Source organism: Ischnura elegans, chromosome 5 (assembly GCF_921293095.1).
Source record: "Ischnura elegans chromosome 5, ioIscEleg1.1, whole genome shotgun sequence".
NCBI lineage: Eukaryota > Metazoa > Arthropoda > Insecta > Odonata > Coenagrionidae > Ischnura > Ischnura elegans.
Genome location: NC_060250.1, coordinates 16,926,799 through 16,945,641, shown reverse-complemented (window position 1 = coordinate 16,945,641; position 18,843 = coordinate 16,926,799). Strand labels below are relative to the sequence as shown.

Sequence of the window (18,843 nt, the reverse complement as noted above, 5' to 3'; positions counted from 1 at the left end):
GCAGAGAAAACTCAAGGGGGGGGGGCGCAAAAGATAACTTGAGTGACCTTTACTTTTATCGTAATAAAATATAATCAAGTCGCACGCAGAGCTTCAGAAATTTTTAATTAAAGTGATTATACTCATATTCAAGACAATGCCATCTTATGATATAAAAAAGTAACAATAATGGTTCTGCAATGTTTGGCAATACGGGTGGCCCCACAAGGGGGGCGCGCACCCCCTGCGCCCCCCATTCAGTATCCGCCACTGGGCCTATAGTCACCTCAATAGAAAATAAAATAGACCGTGGCTAAGTTACTTTCTTTATCTTAGTACAGTATTCATCCTGAGAGCATTTTTATACTATATATGAATTTTCACTCGTTTTATCGTATTAATCATAGCTATATTTTTGTAGTTTTTATATTCAAATGTATGATTCATAGCAGTGGCGGATCTAGGGTAGGGACTAGGGGGGGCTAAGTAGGGGGTCACCTGCCAGCTGTATTGCGGGTCCGAAAAAACTTACCACACTACCTAGTGTAAAATGAATATTCAAAGGACTATATTGATCCGCCACTGATTCATTGAATAATATATTCTGACTCAACGACAAGTGTGATCAATATTTAAAAATTCAAAATGCAAAGTACGAATTCATGCATATCACCTTCATCGTGTATATGGTATTTTTGATGCTGTTAAAATCAATATTTGCCGCTCTCAGTCTAAAATTATTTTAAATACGTATTTGATTCGCTTCAGGGAAATATATTTTATAGTTGCCGATACTTAGATTTTATCCACGTTTAAGGCAAGATTTGAATACATTCGTCACTTGGGCAAAAAAGTTTTAATAATTTTATGGCCAAGAAATGGCATTTTTACGTAGAAATATCACGCTAGAATGAAAATGACTGATTTAAGAAAATCTATGTTTCTCTTATTTTATTTTTCTTAATTGAAAAAAATGGCAAATATATTTAAAAGTTTTTTTGTACAACTATAATACAATACAATTTATAATAAGCTTATCAACAGCGCTGATTACGAACATTTATGTAAAATATTAAGCAATTACTTCGGCAATCGCAATTTTTGTACAAAAACAAAACAAAATTTGGTATGTATTTTTTTATTATATAAATTAGCAAAACTTAAAGACAAAATACTATATTTTATGAAACTATGCTTGTTTTTACATTTAGGCGATTTTTAAGGCATGTAGATTGTTAAAGCTCTTGAAATAAATGGGCCCAATATCTTTTGATTCCAAATAACTAATGCAGATAGATGTGTCAAACGACTTGAATTTAGACAAAAAATTTCATCGAGAGATAGAAAAGCGGGTTTGGCAACGCGGGTTGCCCACCACAGAAGTCGTCATACGACGCGGGTGACATCCATAAATGTCAAAATAAAAAATATTTATTTTTCAGAAAAAAATGTGCACAATAAGAATGAAATCATCATATTAAGTCTAAACTATGCAGAAATAACTGTGTTGTACAAAAAAAACTTTCCGCTACCGAAGAAGTTATCATCTCACGGTGCCGCATTAAAAGTGGAAAACTATTTTTTTATTTAAAAATTTCTTTAAAATACTTTTGCGAATTTTGAACTTGACTTCGAAAAAAAAAAGCGCTAGATGTGGAAGTTTTAAAGCAAAAGCGAATAGTCCACGATATTTGGGTGATAGAATTTTTATACTTTTTCGGTCACAAATTTTTCAGATGTAAATCCTGTTTGGAAAGACTCAGGTGGACCGCTCCCTTGCCCTTGGTCATTAATTTTTGGCCGATTATGAGGGACGAATGTGGGATTTGCCAAGTTAACAGTCCCCAGGGCGTCATCGAAGCTTCCACCGGACCCGAGATCATTAAGAAGACTTTCCAAAGCACTTTGTTCTCGCGCTCTAATGATAAACTGTCTCGTGAAGGGCGAGAACCGCTTACGGGGTGTGCTTAAGTAAGAGTCACTGCCGCCGTGCACGAAAATTCCAATTCTCCACTAAATTACGGCCATATTGTTCCTGCCCCAACGCCGAGAGCTGCAAATTTACGACTCTTCTTCCCAATATGACGGCAGCAGAAGAAGGGGGTACCGCAAAACGCTGTGAATGTCCTTTTCTGATTTAACATAGTGTATAGCTACCTATAATGATACTATTTCCAACTGGCTACGACTACGAATTCCCATTTCATCACATTACATCGCGCATTAATTGAATTAAATCTGAATTTGGAATGAATTATATTAACTGATTGAAAATGAGGGAAAGCTATTCTTCTATTTAATAACTTTACCATGTCATTTTACAAAAAAATAATGAGAATCTTTATATTTGAATGTATAATTTATGACACACTGATCATATAGTTAGAGACTTATGTGATTAAAGAGTATGTTATGCCTGTGATTTGTTGGTTCTATGCTGATGACTCTGAAAACGGTTTATTTGCCATTTATAACCCCTCATTAGGTACGGAAGCGTCGAAAATTCGGCACGTTTAAAAATCAATTCAGCCTTTCCATGTTAGAGGCTGGAACGCTTCAAACATATATGTATAATATTTAATAACAGCGGAAAATTATTGATTTCTAATCCTGTTTCAAGTTATTCACCTCTTTATAGTACAGCCTTAAATATTTATTTTCCTCGTCGGAAGTTCAAATCAACGAATTTCCTAAGTAAAAAGACAGTTCTATTTGCCGTGACCTACATCACCTCCGTAGCATTGCGAAAAGATGGTGTTTTGGTTCATTATCTTGCCCAAAACAAATATTCAGCGGTGCATTCTTGTAACCGATGATTTGGGAAATTATTGCTATTACTAATCGAAAAGTGTGATCATTGAATGCAAAGTTGGCCTCTGCTTGGGAAGATATTAAAAAAGCGGGCAAAGTAATTTACATAACCAAGATGAATTCAATAGGACTAATATTTTAATTATAGTCAAATGTACGGAGTATTAATGGCAGCAATTAGGCTTCTCGTAAGGTGATGATGTTATGGCACGTTTATTCTCAAATATGGTAATCGAATATTACATCGAGGAAAATTGCCCGTGGTGGTAACATTCATGTGGGTCAAGATTTTATTCCGAGAACTTTTAAGCACCAACGAGAGCTCTTATGCTATATTCTCTTTGATGACAAAATGATGGAATTGTCATAAAAAGCTATCCAACCGTAGTGAGTTTGGAGGGCTAAAATATTTTTTATTCATTAGATAACTATGCTTTCCATGAATAAATAGCGAACCGATAATATTCAGTGAGTGCCAAATCAAGAAAAAATGAAATTTACTATTCCATAGGTACTTATTCATGTTTCTTAGATATAGTTCTCATAGATGTATCTATTTGCTTTGCAAAAATTCAAATTTGGCCATAACTGTGCCATATAGTGCAGCTCTCATGCCAGTGTTATTCGCAGGTTAGCTAGATTGTCGTAAAACGCTAAAACCTTTCTTTAAATCCAACGATTACATATTAATCTGCTATCAGAATAAGATAAAGTACTTTTTATAGAACCAGGAGCGGACGGAATTTCAATCAAGAGTTCGATTCCACTAATCTGATTTTTTTTATAACAACTTCAACTTAAAGAGCATGGGCAAAAAAAACGTCTGAATTATTTGTATCTGAAATTGTAGGAGGTTTACTAAATTGCTTTTTATCAAGATAAGCGGGTCAATGTCTAGAAAAATTACTTGGCGAAATGTGATGCCAAAAAAAGACGAAATAAGTCAAATAAAGGATAATTGGCACGATGTTATAAGTCTTACCAAAAGAGGCTAGATAGTTAATTCTATAAAAAGTAAAAAGAAAATTATTTTTGACGTGAATTTGAGTGGCAAGTTTTAGCAATTACCATCACTGGAGGAATACAAGAAGCTGATATGAGTGAAACAATTAGGTCAAGTGATGGAAATGTCTTAATAATTACGCAGGGTATTTCCATCGAATTTAATGCGTATTTTGGCATGCCAAGTGAATCTTTTAATAATTCTATGGGCAACAAATGACTTAATTGATCAGAAAGATTGGTTTCCTTATAATAGGGCTTGTTTCTTTCTCCTACCGACGAAAAAGACGTCATTAGCAGTACAAAAAATTTACAGCCAAATAAATACAATAAATACAGCCAAATAATTGGTTAAATAACATCTATATCGGTAAATGAAGTTAGATAAGAAAATTTTCATGTATTTGTATTCAAAGTAAATCTAACAAGAGTTCTTGTTCTGTAACATCTTGTAAGTATAGAATAAAATAAAATTACTTTGTTCTATTCCACACTTCATTTTAAATAGCACGACCCGGGTTTCATCATCTCATGATATCATCAGGTCCTGACCCATTGACCTGATGATAGCATTAGATGCTGAAACCCGGGTCGTGCTATTTAAAATGAAGTGTGGAATAGAACAAAGTAATTTTATTTTATTCTATGACGAAGCAATTCCGCAAAGTAACGCCTGAGACCGTGTCTTATATTAAATCAAAGTATACAGATACATGTATTCCCGGAACAACGTTTAACTGCGATTGTACTGGCATATTTTTCCAGCTTCCCAAATAGCGCCATATTTCCTGAAGTCATATGGTTTCACTTATTGATGGATTAAACGGGGCACAGCCGTCTTCCTCCCCCCCCCCCCCCCCCCCTCCCCAAATTTTTGGAAAAATTGAATAGATGGTAATCTTAATTATGGCTATCCAACATAAGTTTTTATTACTTCTTAAAATATTTGTTAAATATCTAAAAGCCATTTGTCTGTGCCTTCTCGCTGCCTAGTGTTGCATGCCGTCTAGGCGCCGTGGTGAGTAATGAACCCCCATCCCTATTTCTTAGTGCACTTTTAGCTTCTGTGTAGCCAAGCCCAGCACTATAGTTAAAGCAAGCTACTCTGGGACTACTACCCTATTTGTCCCTTTCTGCTCAGATATCATTCATCGCGCTAATGACCGTAGTTATCAGTCGCATCCACGAATAAACAGCCTCCCGAATGAGTGAGAATTCTCGATGAGAGGACGCGCGCGGGAGAGGGTACAAGCCGCAAATGCGCCTAACTGGCGAACGGAATTATTCGATGAGGTGGAAGGTGAGTTGCAGTACCCGAGACAATAGCATTCAGAGGAAGTCATAATAGGTAGTATAGGGCTGCTCTAATGGCCTATTATAACTAGAATTCGGAAAATTAACGATCATATCCTCCATCTGGCGGAATTTTGGCTACAGCGGCCAACAAACTGGTGATAAAGCCACGGAACGAAAATGCAATTAGCACATGGTTGAATACGCTCAAATAGCTCCGACAATTATGCAGGAAATGGTCGCCACCGGGTTTTAGAATTCATAAATGAGGATATGAAAAGAAACTAACAATAAAAGAAAGAAAAGAGGTTTTTCCTTCAAAAGCTACGCTAGTCATTGGAAGTAGTAAAAATCGTGCTTAGATGCTCTCCAAGTGATCTATAATCATTATACTAAGACCATATCTTGTCCAGTTACACGATCCTATGCACTGCGTACGCCTTTGGCTCGTTCTTCCGTTTAAAACCGATCTCTTTACTATTATTTCAGCTGATCCGAACTTTCAAGGATTCCGAACAGGGTTCGGTCGCAATTAGTTCGGATTAGCGGGACCCCACTGTACTTTCGGCTAATATAGAAGTCCTCCATCCGCATGAGAATAATGTGGTGTGGAAGTAGAGGGCTGCATCCTCCTTCTAAGCAGAGAAAAGATCCCTTCCCCACTGATAACTCAAGCAAAGGACCATGATCACCCAGTTGTCACGCGCTCTTGTTTGTAAGCCTACCTGATTTGGGATTCATTTTAGTGCACCTTCAATTTGGCTGATATTTTGGAAAATAAAGGTGCCTACATCTTTTGCTGGATTTTACGCGGTAACTTATTTTATCCAAAATGTTAGTTCTTTGCTCCATCTGGTGGTGCATACAATCCTATATAATATAAATAATGAAGGCTGAATGAAAATATTGTAACTTGGTCACTCTGACATTGAAATCATATAATCGGATTATAACAACGTCCCTGTGTGGAACTAAGCGTGGAGATTAGAATTTAATCTGAGAAAATCCACAGCGGTACATTTCTTGCATAGGTCTTCTAACTATCCTCACGAATAAGTTGTGGACAGTGCTACTGTAAAGACGACAGATGGAGTGAAGTATCTGGGAGTTGAGAAAATTCAAACCTATAGTGGGGAACAGAAATAAAAAAGACGTTTTTAGCAGAGCACTTAGGAAGCTAAGATTCGTCAATCGTGTAATGGGAAGACTTTTGGTAAATGCGTTCCTGTAAATGGGCCTTTTTGCCCTTGCGTTTTAAGGTTTTCCAGAAAGTAAGTTTACCCATTAGTCCTACTTGATCAGTCTATTTGGTGACGCAATACTTATAACTTATGTTAGCATCTTGAAATTTTCAGAGCGTGTGAAATATATTTATATATAACATTTTCCTGCATCTAAAATTTTAATAATGTAAGAATTCTCATGATAAATTATTTATGGGTAAATTTATTTGGTAATTTTACATATTTATAATTTTTTTATTACGAAATTTATTCTATTTAAAATGCAAATACAGTACACAGCAATATTATGCAGCTAAAGTTACGGGTTGAAGGTGGGTATGCCATCGTCACTGTTGTGGGTGCCTAGGAACAGAATTCTCTAGAAACGTGAAAAAGATACGCTACCAGTCTTTTGCAAGGTCAGTAGTAAGTCAAGGTTTCCTTTATGAAGTAGTACTGATAGCTGAAATCAATTAAGAACAGCGCAGGGCGGCCAGATTCGTGATGAGTTGTGACGGTAAAGAGTGCAGCGTTTTGCTGTATGTCAGGCGAGTTAGTATGGGGATAATTACAGGAACGTAGAACAGAATAAAGGCTGAATTTACTTATGTTAGTAAAATCAGGGAAGATTTTTCTCTCGGACGACGTGAAAAATATCCTTCGTTTACCGTTGTTTTGCGGTCGGCCTGTTCGCTAAAAGAAATTAAAGGAAATAGACTGCAAAACAGAGATATTTAAAATTTCATTCTTTGCTTTTACTGTTGCGAAGTTAATTAACGTAAATATCGAAGTAAATAATTAAGCAACAGTGTCTCTAATAATGACATAAATGTCGTCAATCACTTGGACTATATATTTTTAATTTTCCGCTGACGTAGCCTTGCATGGATTTACAAAATGAATTACCAACCGTTGGCAAGTTTTGTCTTTCCGTGAATGTGCACGTATTTTTTGTAATTATGCGTAAGATTTTCATGTGGTGGGCAAGTGGGGTTCCCTTTGAATGCTGTTGACTGGTCACCCCCAGACATGCACCCTAGAGGTGGCTCGCAGGGTATTACGTATATGTAGATGTCACTGTGCGGCAGGAGCACATGAAGTTCACGGCGTAGAAATGCAGTCTGGAGACGCTCTCTGGCAGTGGCACGAGTGAAAATCGGGGCGGGGGGTTGACGCATGAGAAGGGGGAAGAGGTGGCGAGCCACGCGCTTCGCGGCGGCCTTTCAACGAAAAATCGAATGGAGGAAAAAGAAGTATAATTGGCCCGTGCACTTTTACAAGGGCACCGCGGACGGTTTGACTTCGGCGGCATTGACTGGAGGTGGTAGGGAGGTATATGCACGCAGCTCAATAATCCCTCCGCTCTCTATCCCTACGCTTGCATGGCGTGTTGTCTTCCGTCTTCTCGTCAACAGGGCCACGTTTGACGCCGCGGAGGAACTCAGCTGGCATTCGGTTCTGCTCAGTGACTCAACGGCTCGCTCATGCCTTGGTGAGAACCTCGAGGAGACTAATCACTGAGTTAGTCGAGGATAGGAGAGCAACCGCATTGCATCGGTGTTCAGTGGCGGTCTGTTTACTGATACTGCTACCATGAGGCTGATAAGGCAGCCTTGATCAAGGGATCCACTAAGTTACAGCTTTTGTTTTTCAAGGGAAAAGTTATCGCTGTGTAGGAGTAAGCAGTAAAAACGTTGCCGGTGTCTACAGGCAAGAAGATTTCTGATGTCACATTTGTGCTACGATTGTCATTAGTTCTTTGTGCAAATTTTCAAGAGCACCATTTCACTGAAATGGACTGAAACCTGTTTTCATGACGGATAAATTATTGTGAAATTCAGTGCTTTTAGAAGGCAGGCAATGGATAATCTCGGCGATAATATGCCTCGAGGTTGCATCGAGTCAAAACTACAACACTGATAGTTGTGATAGTGTGTTTACCGTGCGATGGACCATTGTGCAGTGCTATCATGTATTGTGGCTGATAGGAGAAGATAATTTGGGTGCCATTTCTGGTACGCTTTCTGTCGTGTTCGTCAATGTGTACTGGGTTATGTCTAAGTGGACAGAGAAAGTTACTTCCAAACTGGGGTCCGGGGTTCTGCTCTAGGTTAAAGTCTGAAGTAAAGGTTTTTCAACCAGTGGAGCCTGTTTTTTTTTTTTTGGAGGTGTCCTTTGGTCCTCTGCCTGTATAAGTTAGATAAGGAATTCATCGGCTTAGAGGGAAGCTAGAAAACATCGTGTTCCGCCGATTTCAGTGACTGCTGGTTCGGGCGGTTTCATTTTCATTCTTTGAGTGCAGTTTCGCGGATGTAAATTGGAATTTACTGCAACAAATGATGTAGGAGGTAAGTTCTATTATTTTTAATTAGATGATAAATATGTTATATAATTTATTTCGAGTCATAAAATTGGCATGCTTAGTTGGAGTTGATGTAGAAGATAGGAAAATCATAAGATTTTATTATTACGTAAATGAAACATGAAACTGTCATGCAGAAGCTGATTGTCGCCGTTGCTACCAATAGTTTAAAATTAATAAAAAAATTCGGTAAAACTAAAAAGAAATGTAACTATTTATTTTCAGATATCTCTTTCATATTCGACGGTGATTTGTATGCTTAGAATACCCGGTGCCATTCGGAAGAAGCAGGGCGACGAAAATTCGCTCCTGATTCTCATGAAAGAGGAACCATGGGAATTTCCAACAGAAATATATTTCCGTGAGTAAAAACTTATTTTTCTCTCGATACTGGTTGTCCTCGGGGTGTTGGGTGCTAATTTTTCATGGATAAGATGCTTTTTTGTTATTTGTGCCTGATAGGTATTCCCTTCAATTTAAACGGGAAATAAGCACACGATATGTTTATGCAAGCGGAAAAGTTAACGGAGAGCCTCTAAGCCTGGAAAGTGGGTATTATTGTCGAACGTTGCCTAGGGTCCTTTTGACTCTTACGATGAATCTGCAGCGCTCAACCGGAATATTCCAATAATTTTAGTTTTTTTGATGCTTGATATTGGGTTTTGGGTCATAGCATCCTTGTCTAACTTTAAATCGACGACTTATTTTCGAGGATATCTTGCCGGAGAATGCTTTAGCCTACTATTGATCGCTGCCAGACCAATTCAAGATAAAGGGCATGAGTTTTATATGGTGCGAAAGGATAGCGGTCTTGAGTGATTCTGACGTGAGTAGCAGTTACTTCCATCCATTTAGGCGATGATATGGTGACGATTGAAAAGTGCTCTGAATTTTCGGATAGCCATTTTTCTTTTCCTCTCCTATGACCTCCATTGTTTTATGACAGTTTTTTTCTGAAAGGTCTATTGCTATTGTAAAGGTATTCTATCGGATATATTTAGTGCAATATTATGGAATTTCTCCGGCATTTCCCCGTTCCCATTTTGAAACTCTATCAAATCCAAATGTTAACTTCTTCCCTTCCATTCTGCCTATAATCCCACTTCTATTTCTCCCCTTTCGCTCAACTCATATTCTTCACTCTTGCACGGTTTTTAACGTACACTCCCAGCTTTCCTCATTTCTTGGGGATAGGGTTGGCCCCATCTTTTATATCCACGCCCTTTATTACCTATTATTCAATTATAATTATTTATTAAATTCATTTTTATTATTAATTATAGTAATAAATAATGTGATTACTCATTGATGAATAAATGATTGATGACGTATTGTGCGATTGGAATAACATATTTGTGAAACTTTAATAAGTGCTCGCGTAATTAAATGTAGCGTTTCCAATACACAGGGTGATTTCGGACGGAAATCTTTACAGGAGCGAAAAGCAAAGTAAAGGCTGAGTTTACTTAGTAAATTCAGATAATTTTTTTTGGCAGAAGACATGAAAAATATCCTTCTTTTACCCTCGTACTATGGTTCAAGTGGTCACGAAAAGGAAATGAAGGAAACAGACTGCAAAACAAACTTAAAATTTCATTCTTTCCACGCACTGCTAAGGATAGCAACGGTGTCTCAATTACTAAAACTAATGGTTTCAATCGCTAACTCATCGCATGTTTATATTTTTCCAGTATTTCCTAACCTTGAACGAATTAACTATGAAACTTTTGGCAAGATTTTCTTGGGTGAATCGCAGTTGGAACCCCTTATTCGACAATTGGCGGATTGGCGGCGGTGTCTAGAGCTTTTTTCTGGATAGGTTTCTTCTCTGTGATTGGCTAATTTTAAAGCTTCAGATCACCCGCGTTATCGTTACTTCATTTCCGCTTTCAAGATTCATGGCGTCTGCACCTGTTCAAGCCCATCATCCCGGATTTATCAAAGTAACCCATATTATAAAAGGTTCGATCATGACTTCAGTGGAATCTGTGGATTATAAGAAGAATTTGGATAATTTTTTTTTTAAAGAGGTGAAATATTCTACCGGATATTTCACATTGTTGCCTGTTTACGGTCGAAAGTATTTATTAGATTAATGTACGAAAGAAGGTTTCATTGCATCAAGTTATGAATGTCCTAAGTGTGGAAAGCAGATGAAATTAAGCAAGAGACCCAAGAACGACATCATCGAAGTTTATACCCCTTGGGACAGAGATCATGAAGTGGATGATGACAATCGTCCAAAAGCGAAGGCAAATTAATTGTTTTTTTAGCGATTTTTTTTTATTATAACTAAAACTAAAATTCTGTATTAAAATTGCATTTTTCAGCAATTTTATATATTTGCCAAAAACTTTCCCGTGCGCCGACCAGGGGGTCCAACTACGATCGTACCTCGCATCGCTCTGCAAGTATTTTTGTTATCATGTGTATTATTTGCAAGATCGTGTGGTGTGCTTGTAGAGATCCTGTTGCTTGCCGATGATTGGTCACCCCCAGCCGAACACCCCTAGAGGTGGCTCGAAGGGCATAATGTGGATGTGAATAATTTGTCCAGATCGCATGCCGAATCCTTCTTATGTCGAACCTATCGTGAAGCGGGTGTCAACTGCATTTGAAACGGTGAAGTTCTCTCATAAGCATTGTGATTACACATGCTCCCTTTCCATTCATGTGCCTTTAATTTTACCACGATATCCTTCTGTGATTCTCAACCTAAACCTCTCCGTCCAATATCTTTACATTCCTGACGCACACGTTCCTAAGGCTACCCTTACTCAAACATCCGCGCTCGTTTTTCGTCGTTGTTTTTTTTCATATTTTTACCATTATACTGCCTGTGTATGTATGTAAGTTTTAGTCACTCAGCTGATTGTACCCTAATGATGGCATGGTATTACGAAATCTTTGTTGGAATTAAATTAAGTGTAAATTAACAACTAAGTTATTCCATCTGACGAATATTTCTCGGGTTTTGCAGTCAGGTTAATGCTTTTATATAAGCCGACGTTTCGGGAGACGACTTGTCTCCCATCCTAAAGGCTGTGTTACTTCATGGAAGTCCAAATTCACACAACAACAACACAACACGGCCTTGAGGATGGGAGACAAGTCGTCTCCCGAAACGTCGGCTTATATAAAAGCATTAACTTGACTGAGAACCCGAGAAATATTCGTCAGAAGTATTCACCAGGAAAAATTGAAATCGTTTATTAAGTTATTCCGCCTATGTATCGTAGCATTGCTATTTAAATTCATTATACCATGCCGGCAGACGGCTTTAATTCTTATTTTTGATAATATCTATTGAGCATTTATATTCATCGGTCTTCCAAGTGTTCACAGGGTTGGATTGCGAAGTCATTCAATCTTTTTTTCAGGATTTACTCTCCATTAATTCATTTCCACGGCAAATTAGCCAGTGCTTCATGAAGTGCCGTCTTTTGAGACGTAAAAAGCCTGTTGAAACCCCGACGCGTAAAATTTTCGGATACGGAAGAAATCCCTTGGTAATTGATGTCTCTCCATCTCTGCTCAGAGGAAAAATTCATCGATTTTACAAATAAAGACGAAATTAGTCTTCCTCATACCTAAATCATAGAGAACTTATGCTTTTGTTTTAATTTTTCCAGATATCGATTTGGAAAATTGGTCCATGAAATAAATAATACCATTTTTGAAGATATTTCCCGGTCCATACTCCAGGTTTCTCTCTGTGTGAGTAATCCAAATTGCTGTATTCAAGTGCAAAAAGTTATGGAAAAACAGCCATTAGAATGACTACGCTGTCGCTGGCACAGGCTTTACGTCGATGAATTATGTAAAACTAAGGGTGCGATTGTGGCTTCTCTGGGATTAGAGTTCTAGCAAGTTTTCCCTTCCCCGGCTGGAAAATAAGCTATGCTACCCCCATGTTAATATATATGTGAAAATACATGAGTTTATGGCAACATGTAACAGGATAGAAGTTTTTTTAATGCGAGCCGGAATTCTCATGCTGCATAACGTTAACGTGGAAAAATGCCAAGAGGTGTAATTTAGTGGCCTAGAATATTTGTCCTCGGTAATTCTCCGCCTTCCCTGGCCTCAGCTGATGGGCTTAAGCGAGTTAAAAGTTTTCAATCCAAACTTTGGATTCCTGGAAAATTTACTGTGGTGATTCACTGCATAGAGAAGTGATTTTGTACCCATGAAAAATTCCCTCGTGAATGAAATAATGTTTTTCCTCCGGAATTCTGAGCATTTGGATGTTAGTGTAACGGCTGATGAATTAACTTTTTTATGCATTTTAAAGGCAGCGTAATATGACAACAAAAAGTGAAAAATTCGGTGGTTTTCCAATTTTGGGAATCAATTAGGGTAATTACATGGTATTTTATCCGCTTTTGTCATAGACTCCACTATTTTCCTCTATGCTAATATGCCAAGGTTTATGGGTGTGTGGAATTCATGAGTCACTAACTTAATCGTAAGGGCTCTCACTAAATGCGTAAGTTGAGTCCTTAAGTCATTGAACACGATTGTATTTTATGACTTAAAGGGTCAAATTTAAGTAGTGGGTTTAAACGTCAAGAGGGAGAGGTATTTGTTTTGAACTTCATGAGGCAAAAGCATTTTTTTTTTTAACTTTATGAAAAAGTATTTGCTTTGGAATTCGTAAGGGAAAAGTAATTACTTCGAACTTCAGGAGGGAAAAGTATTTCTTTTGATATTCAAAATAATAAAAGCGATTTTCTATTTTCATACTTCTTTGTTTCTACCAACCTAGGTTTCAGCAAATTATGTAATTTTTACCTTAAAAATTGCATTATTTGCTGAAACCATTGGTCAGTAGACATGATGAGGTGTGGAATAAGGCAAGTGTTCCCGTCAACGCCCATGGGTGCCATATGGCACCCAATGCAGTGCCGAGCCAATACTCCCGCTATGCATTTAATATGTGAATTTTAGCGTACATTTCTGTGCACATACTTAGTAGAAGGTTTCCTCTATTATTCACTCAGTTTGAATAGTGCTCATTGTATTGAGCTAATATGTATCATATTTTATAAAAGTGAAATGTGCGTGATTAAAAAAAAACTTTGGGCGCTGACGGGTTAATTAATTATGTTACAGATTTCCACCGAAGGGGTTTGATTTCTGAATTGGATTTTAGGGTATCGAAGATTTCCACCGAATTACCCCGGAAACTTTATCTTTTATTCATGTTGAATTTCATGAGAGAAAACTATTTGTTTTGAACGGTAGAGTCACACGAGAGAGATCTGATTGAAGAGAGGTCACAACTCACCGAGGATCGGGTTTCCTCTTTTCGTGCCCGTGCCTCCGAGGGTGAGCACGTGCGAGTGATCGGCAGTGAGCACGACCAGCGTCCGCTCAGGGTCCAGGAGCGGCAGGGCCGCTTCCAGGGCCGCCTCCAGGGCCAGCGTCTCCTGGAGGGCGCGGTACGCGTTGTTGTAGTGGTGCGCGTGGTCGATTCGACCGCCTGGAAATGAAGACAAGAGGGCGAATTAGCACCCGTTGTCCCACCGTCAATTAGGAGAAGGAGGAAACCCTTTGAAGAGGGAGAAATACGTTCTTCCCGGATGCACTTGAAAAGAATTACTCTTGCGAATCCCTTGAACATTGAAAGCATTGAACAAAACAACTTTTGGAGACTTCACGCTCTGCCGACGGTGAAGAACTCACTCCATAAGAGGGCTCAGAGAGCCTAGATTTTTCGACAAAAGAAGTTATTTTTAGATGCTTCCTTTTTTCTAGTGATTAAGGTGCTATAAACTTTATTTTTTGTATGAGTTACATAATCTTCTATGGGTACCTTACTTTCTACATTTTCGTTTACTACTAGCAGGAGGGGATCTGATTCGGAAGCTATGTAAACATCGATCAGAGTAATTACAAATATTTTCCTACCAGGATCTATTAATCGAAACAATGTACTTCATATCTGTGGGTAAATATATTTACATTTTGGAATGAAAATGAGCTTCTAGATGAGATACGGAGGAACCAGAAGGTTTAGATGGAACAAGTACTGTGCGGGGAAGGGGTATGGAGAGCATTGTTACAGAGAAGAACGTTGTAAGCTGTTGGGTAAGCGAGGGAGAGGGAGGAAGAGAATAGGATTAGAGAACGGAGATTTCAGCGTTGTGCGTTGAACTTCTTCATTTCCAGTTACTACCACGTTGGTTGCTGTGACAATGGCAACAGTTTCGCTTGCACTACTACCTACCAGCGTCTTCAGGTCGGAGACGCCGGTTTACTGCTTTCGCGCTCATTATATAGGGCACCTCAGCTGCCAGTTCTAGTTGCTGCTCTCCCATTGGCCCGTTAAAGCAATCTCCTCCAATGGGCGTGTAAATGGTATCCATCGTAGCGATTAAATTTTAATCTAACCGATAGTAACCGGAAATGAAGGGGTTCAGAGAAAAAGAATTTTTCGATAGAATGGAAGGGGGTGGGCCTTTTTGTGAATTGGATGGGGAATTTCGAGTTGGGGGGTGAGATAGCTCGGAACTATAAGCAAAATTCACAATCTTAACTTACCTTGATCGATAGATTACTTTTTTAGTAGATATTTATAGATATTTAAATTTGTTCGTCCACCATAAATATTTTTATCGGCCACCTTATGCATTGCTTATTTGTTTGATTTGCATTGAAAACATTAAATTGCAACTGTATGTTTGCGTTTATTAAATTTCAACTGTAATCCCTGCGCAATTTCCCGTTGCTTAAAATGTAAATTAAGTGATAAATACCTTATAAATTTGGTGATCATCGGGGAAAATTCGGTGAAATGATATTACCCAACATAGCATAGAAAATACCACGTTTAAACCCTTCAGACAGCCCTATACCCTAATAGTATGAAATTTACATGCCTGGGTCTCATTTCGGGGTGAGCTCAATGAGTAAACGAGCCAAAATAATTTGTGACTCCAACGTTTGTAGCGTTATTATCTGATGGATAGCTCTTGGTAGCTGATGTTAGCTGCAGCTTAACATTTTTGGCTCAAGAATGGGAATACTTTCACATTTCTTTCTCACCTTCGACGAACAGGAAGAAGCCGTGTGGGTTCTTCTGCAGTATTTGGATGGCCTTCTTGGTCATCTCCGCCAGGGAGGGGTCGCCTTCCGCGCTCGTATCTCGATCTGCCTCGAAATCCATGTGAGAGTACGCGAAGAGGCCTGCAAGTAAAATTTCGCTTTATTGTATGCAAATACACTACAAGCAGTAATTGCACATAAAGAATGAAAAAATTCTTTCTTAAATATAAAGCCACCCACTCAAATTTTTACAAAACAGTGTTACTGATAGTAAATGAAAAAGTATTTCAAATTGATATACTACACGTGGATACATACATTCTTCATTTTTAACAATAAACGTAGACAAAAAAAACTTTTAAAAATTGCAAACATTTTCATATTTTTTCAAAGAGTTAACATAAAGTTAGCAAGAAAGAATCTAAAAGTTAAGTTAGTATAAAAGTAAGCCCTCAAGTAGTGTTTGCGTCAATTGATTCTCCAAAAATACAGCGTCAAAAATTTCTTGTTCGCAAAGAAATGTTATATTGAAATTATATACATTTTTACTTTATTCGATTGCCGCAAAGCACTTGAAATGGTATTTTATTTAAGGAGGCAAAATTTTGTACCGCTTTTCATCAAAATCTGAGAAGTAAATCGTTACATCCAATACGAGTTAGCGTGGAATGACACAAGGTTATTCATGGACTCATTTCTGTTTTATGCAGGTGTATTATATATTAATTCATGACTATAATTAAGCTGGAATTAATTGTAACTGGGAGACCTAAAATTGAAATATGCTCTATAAATTTACCAAAAGCCTGACTCCATAAAAATTCACTGTCCCTGTAATTTTTATATTAATTCTAGCAGAGGTTGGCACGGTAATTCTGCTGTAAAGTGCATAATTAAGATATTTACTCGCATAATCAGCTTTTTATCCAATCATTGTGTGCATATAATTATTTTCAATGACGTAAACCTTTCCGCAAAAGCTTTTTCCCCGATTTTATAGTGATGAAACATCATGTATCGAATAGCACGAATTATCAAATCAAAAATTAAATGATAAATTGAATTATCAAATGATAAATAAAAATATATCATTGCTCTTCATTATTATTATTATATTGATTCAAAAATCAACTGAAATATATTTATAAAATAAATGTATGCATCCTGCATAAATGAAAATTTTAGGTGTCACCAACTGAATTCCAGTTCTGCTGGGAATTAGAGGACCTAGTCGTTGTGTCATTAATTATTCATTCAGCGTTACTATGAGTTGAAAGGAAAAAATCATTTGTAGTAATCAGCCATGCGAAGAGACGCACCCGCAGTTCAGGCCATTAAGCACGTACAGGAAAACTTTATGATGGCGGATAATACAGTTTTAGTTCGATAATGCGTAAATAAACAATGTCAGGCATTTGTGAAATTGGGCTAAACACTAATGCAAAAATAGAAGTATGCAAAACACAGGATGCATTCTGTGTTTTGAGAAGAAAGATAAAATGTTTCATCTGCTCGCGTTAAAGAGTGGTGGATGGCCATTTAGTGATAATATAATCTCATTCAAAGTTTGATTTAAAGGGACCCATATTACGTGTATTTTTTCTATTACTGTGCCTTCATGTTGCCTCTTTGTGCGGCGATGAAAAAATTGTATTCCGAAATGCAGGCATGGTGGCTTTTATATTAAATTTGCTTTGTGGCTTGATTTTTACATTTCACAAGACACAAAGTGTGCGGAGTGGAATTTATTTTTTTGTGGCAAAATTTCCTTGAATCACCGAACCTATTGGTGAAATGTTTAGTGTGAGTGTGTTTCAATGGAATCTTTTGCAGACGAGTTTAAAATGCAGATGCAATAAAAAATGAAGTTGGTCGCTCGCGATTTTGCCCTACTATTATTAACTAACTTTGAAAAAACAGCAGAGGAACGGTATTGCATCTGATGGGAGATGGCACGCAGATTTTGTTGTATCTACCAGTTCTCTTCATATCTGAGTGTTTTACTTCGGTTATTTCTCGGAAGTAAAATTTATTTTTGAAATGCATTTATTTATTGAACTGGTAGTAACGTGTATATTCTGAAGGATTAAGGCGGTTGGGGTACATTTTTTAGGAATAATGCTCCGCAATCAGTGGCATTTAGTCTTTTCTTCGCCAGGTACATGTTGTTTGATACATTGCGAAATTATCTGAAAATTTTCAGGATGTACCGAGTGAATCCAGGTAAAAATTTACCTGTATTTCAAAGGATTTTTATATAAATTTAGTTTTAGATTGGTTGATCAATAGACTATATATATTTTTTTCAGAGCGACACGGAGAGCATCATAATATAAATTGTACTGTACATCCAGATCAAACAGAAACGATAAATTAAAAGGGATATTTTGCCGAGTGGATAGGTATGGGAATTTCCCCGAAAAAAAAGGGACTTAAATAAATGCTAGGAGGAACTTCGTTAAAGCACCTCCTTCATATGTATATGCCTACGGCTTGTCTCCTAACATCTCCCGCCACACGCCTATTAAGGAGGGCTTGCGGGGTAGTACGTAATAAAGAAATGTTAATTGTTCTTGGACTCTTGGTCCGCTAAGAACATAAAAAGGTGTACATTAGTATCAGAGCTCGAGTACACATAAAAATTATATACATTCCATGAATGATATAATAATTGTAACAGAAAATACAAGACAGCAGTAATCAATATGGGGAAATATTAGCGAGGATACAAGTTGTTTGCGGGTATGAGGGGGCAAAAGGTTTTTATGAGTGTTTAGCCACGTAGATGTAAATGAAATAAAAAAAATTACTTGCCCACAATAAATTACTGAATTAAACAATTCTAATTTTAGGTGCAGTAAATGTTGACCAGAGTAACACTTTAATCACCACGAAAATTTCAATGTGATGGAGAGCGAAGGAAGATCTAGTGCTGTCCTTGCGTAGCGATTGCGTGAGCTTGTCTCGGAGCCTTCCGTGGCGTTCAGAATTCGTGGATCTCTCCATTTTCCGGGTTTTCGCCGCGTTTCGTTGTCAGAAGTGACGCCAGGATTCCACCAGGCGTCTTTAGGTCCTGGTGGAACTGTCGTCACTTCTGACAACGAAACGTGACGAAAACCCGGA

The 18,843-nt window shown here is 37.7% G+C and overlaps 1 protein-coding gene across 1 annotated transcript in view; it reads right to left on the bottom strand.

Annotated features, from left to right (window-relative positions):
• Positions 1–18,843, bottom strand: part of LOC124158539 (alkaline phosphatase, tissue-nonspecific isozyme-like) — a 271,518-nt gene that overhangs the window by 2,118 nt on the left and 250,557 nt on the right. The window contains exons 6-7 of the mRNA XM_046533673.1: positions 15,721–15,861; positions 13,961–14,155 (exon numbers count right to left, since the gene is read on the bottom strand). Of these exons, the coding sequence (XP_046389629.1) occupies positions 13,961–14,155; positions 15,721–15,861 (336 nt within the window). The remainder of the gene's footprint in view (positions 1–13,960; positions 14,156–15,720; positions 15,862–18,843) is intronic.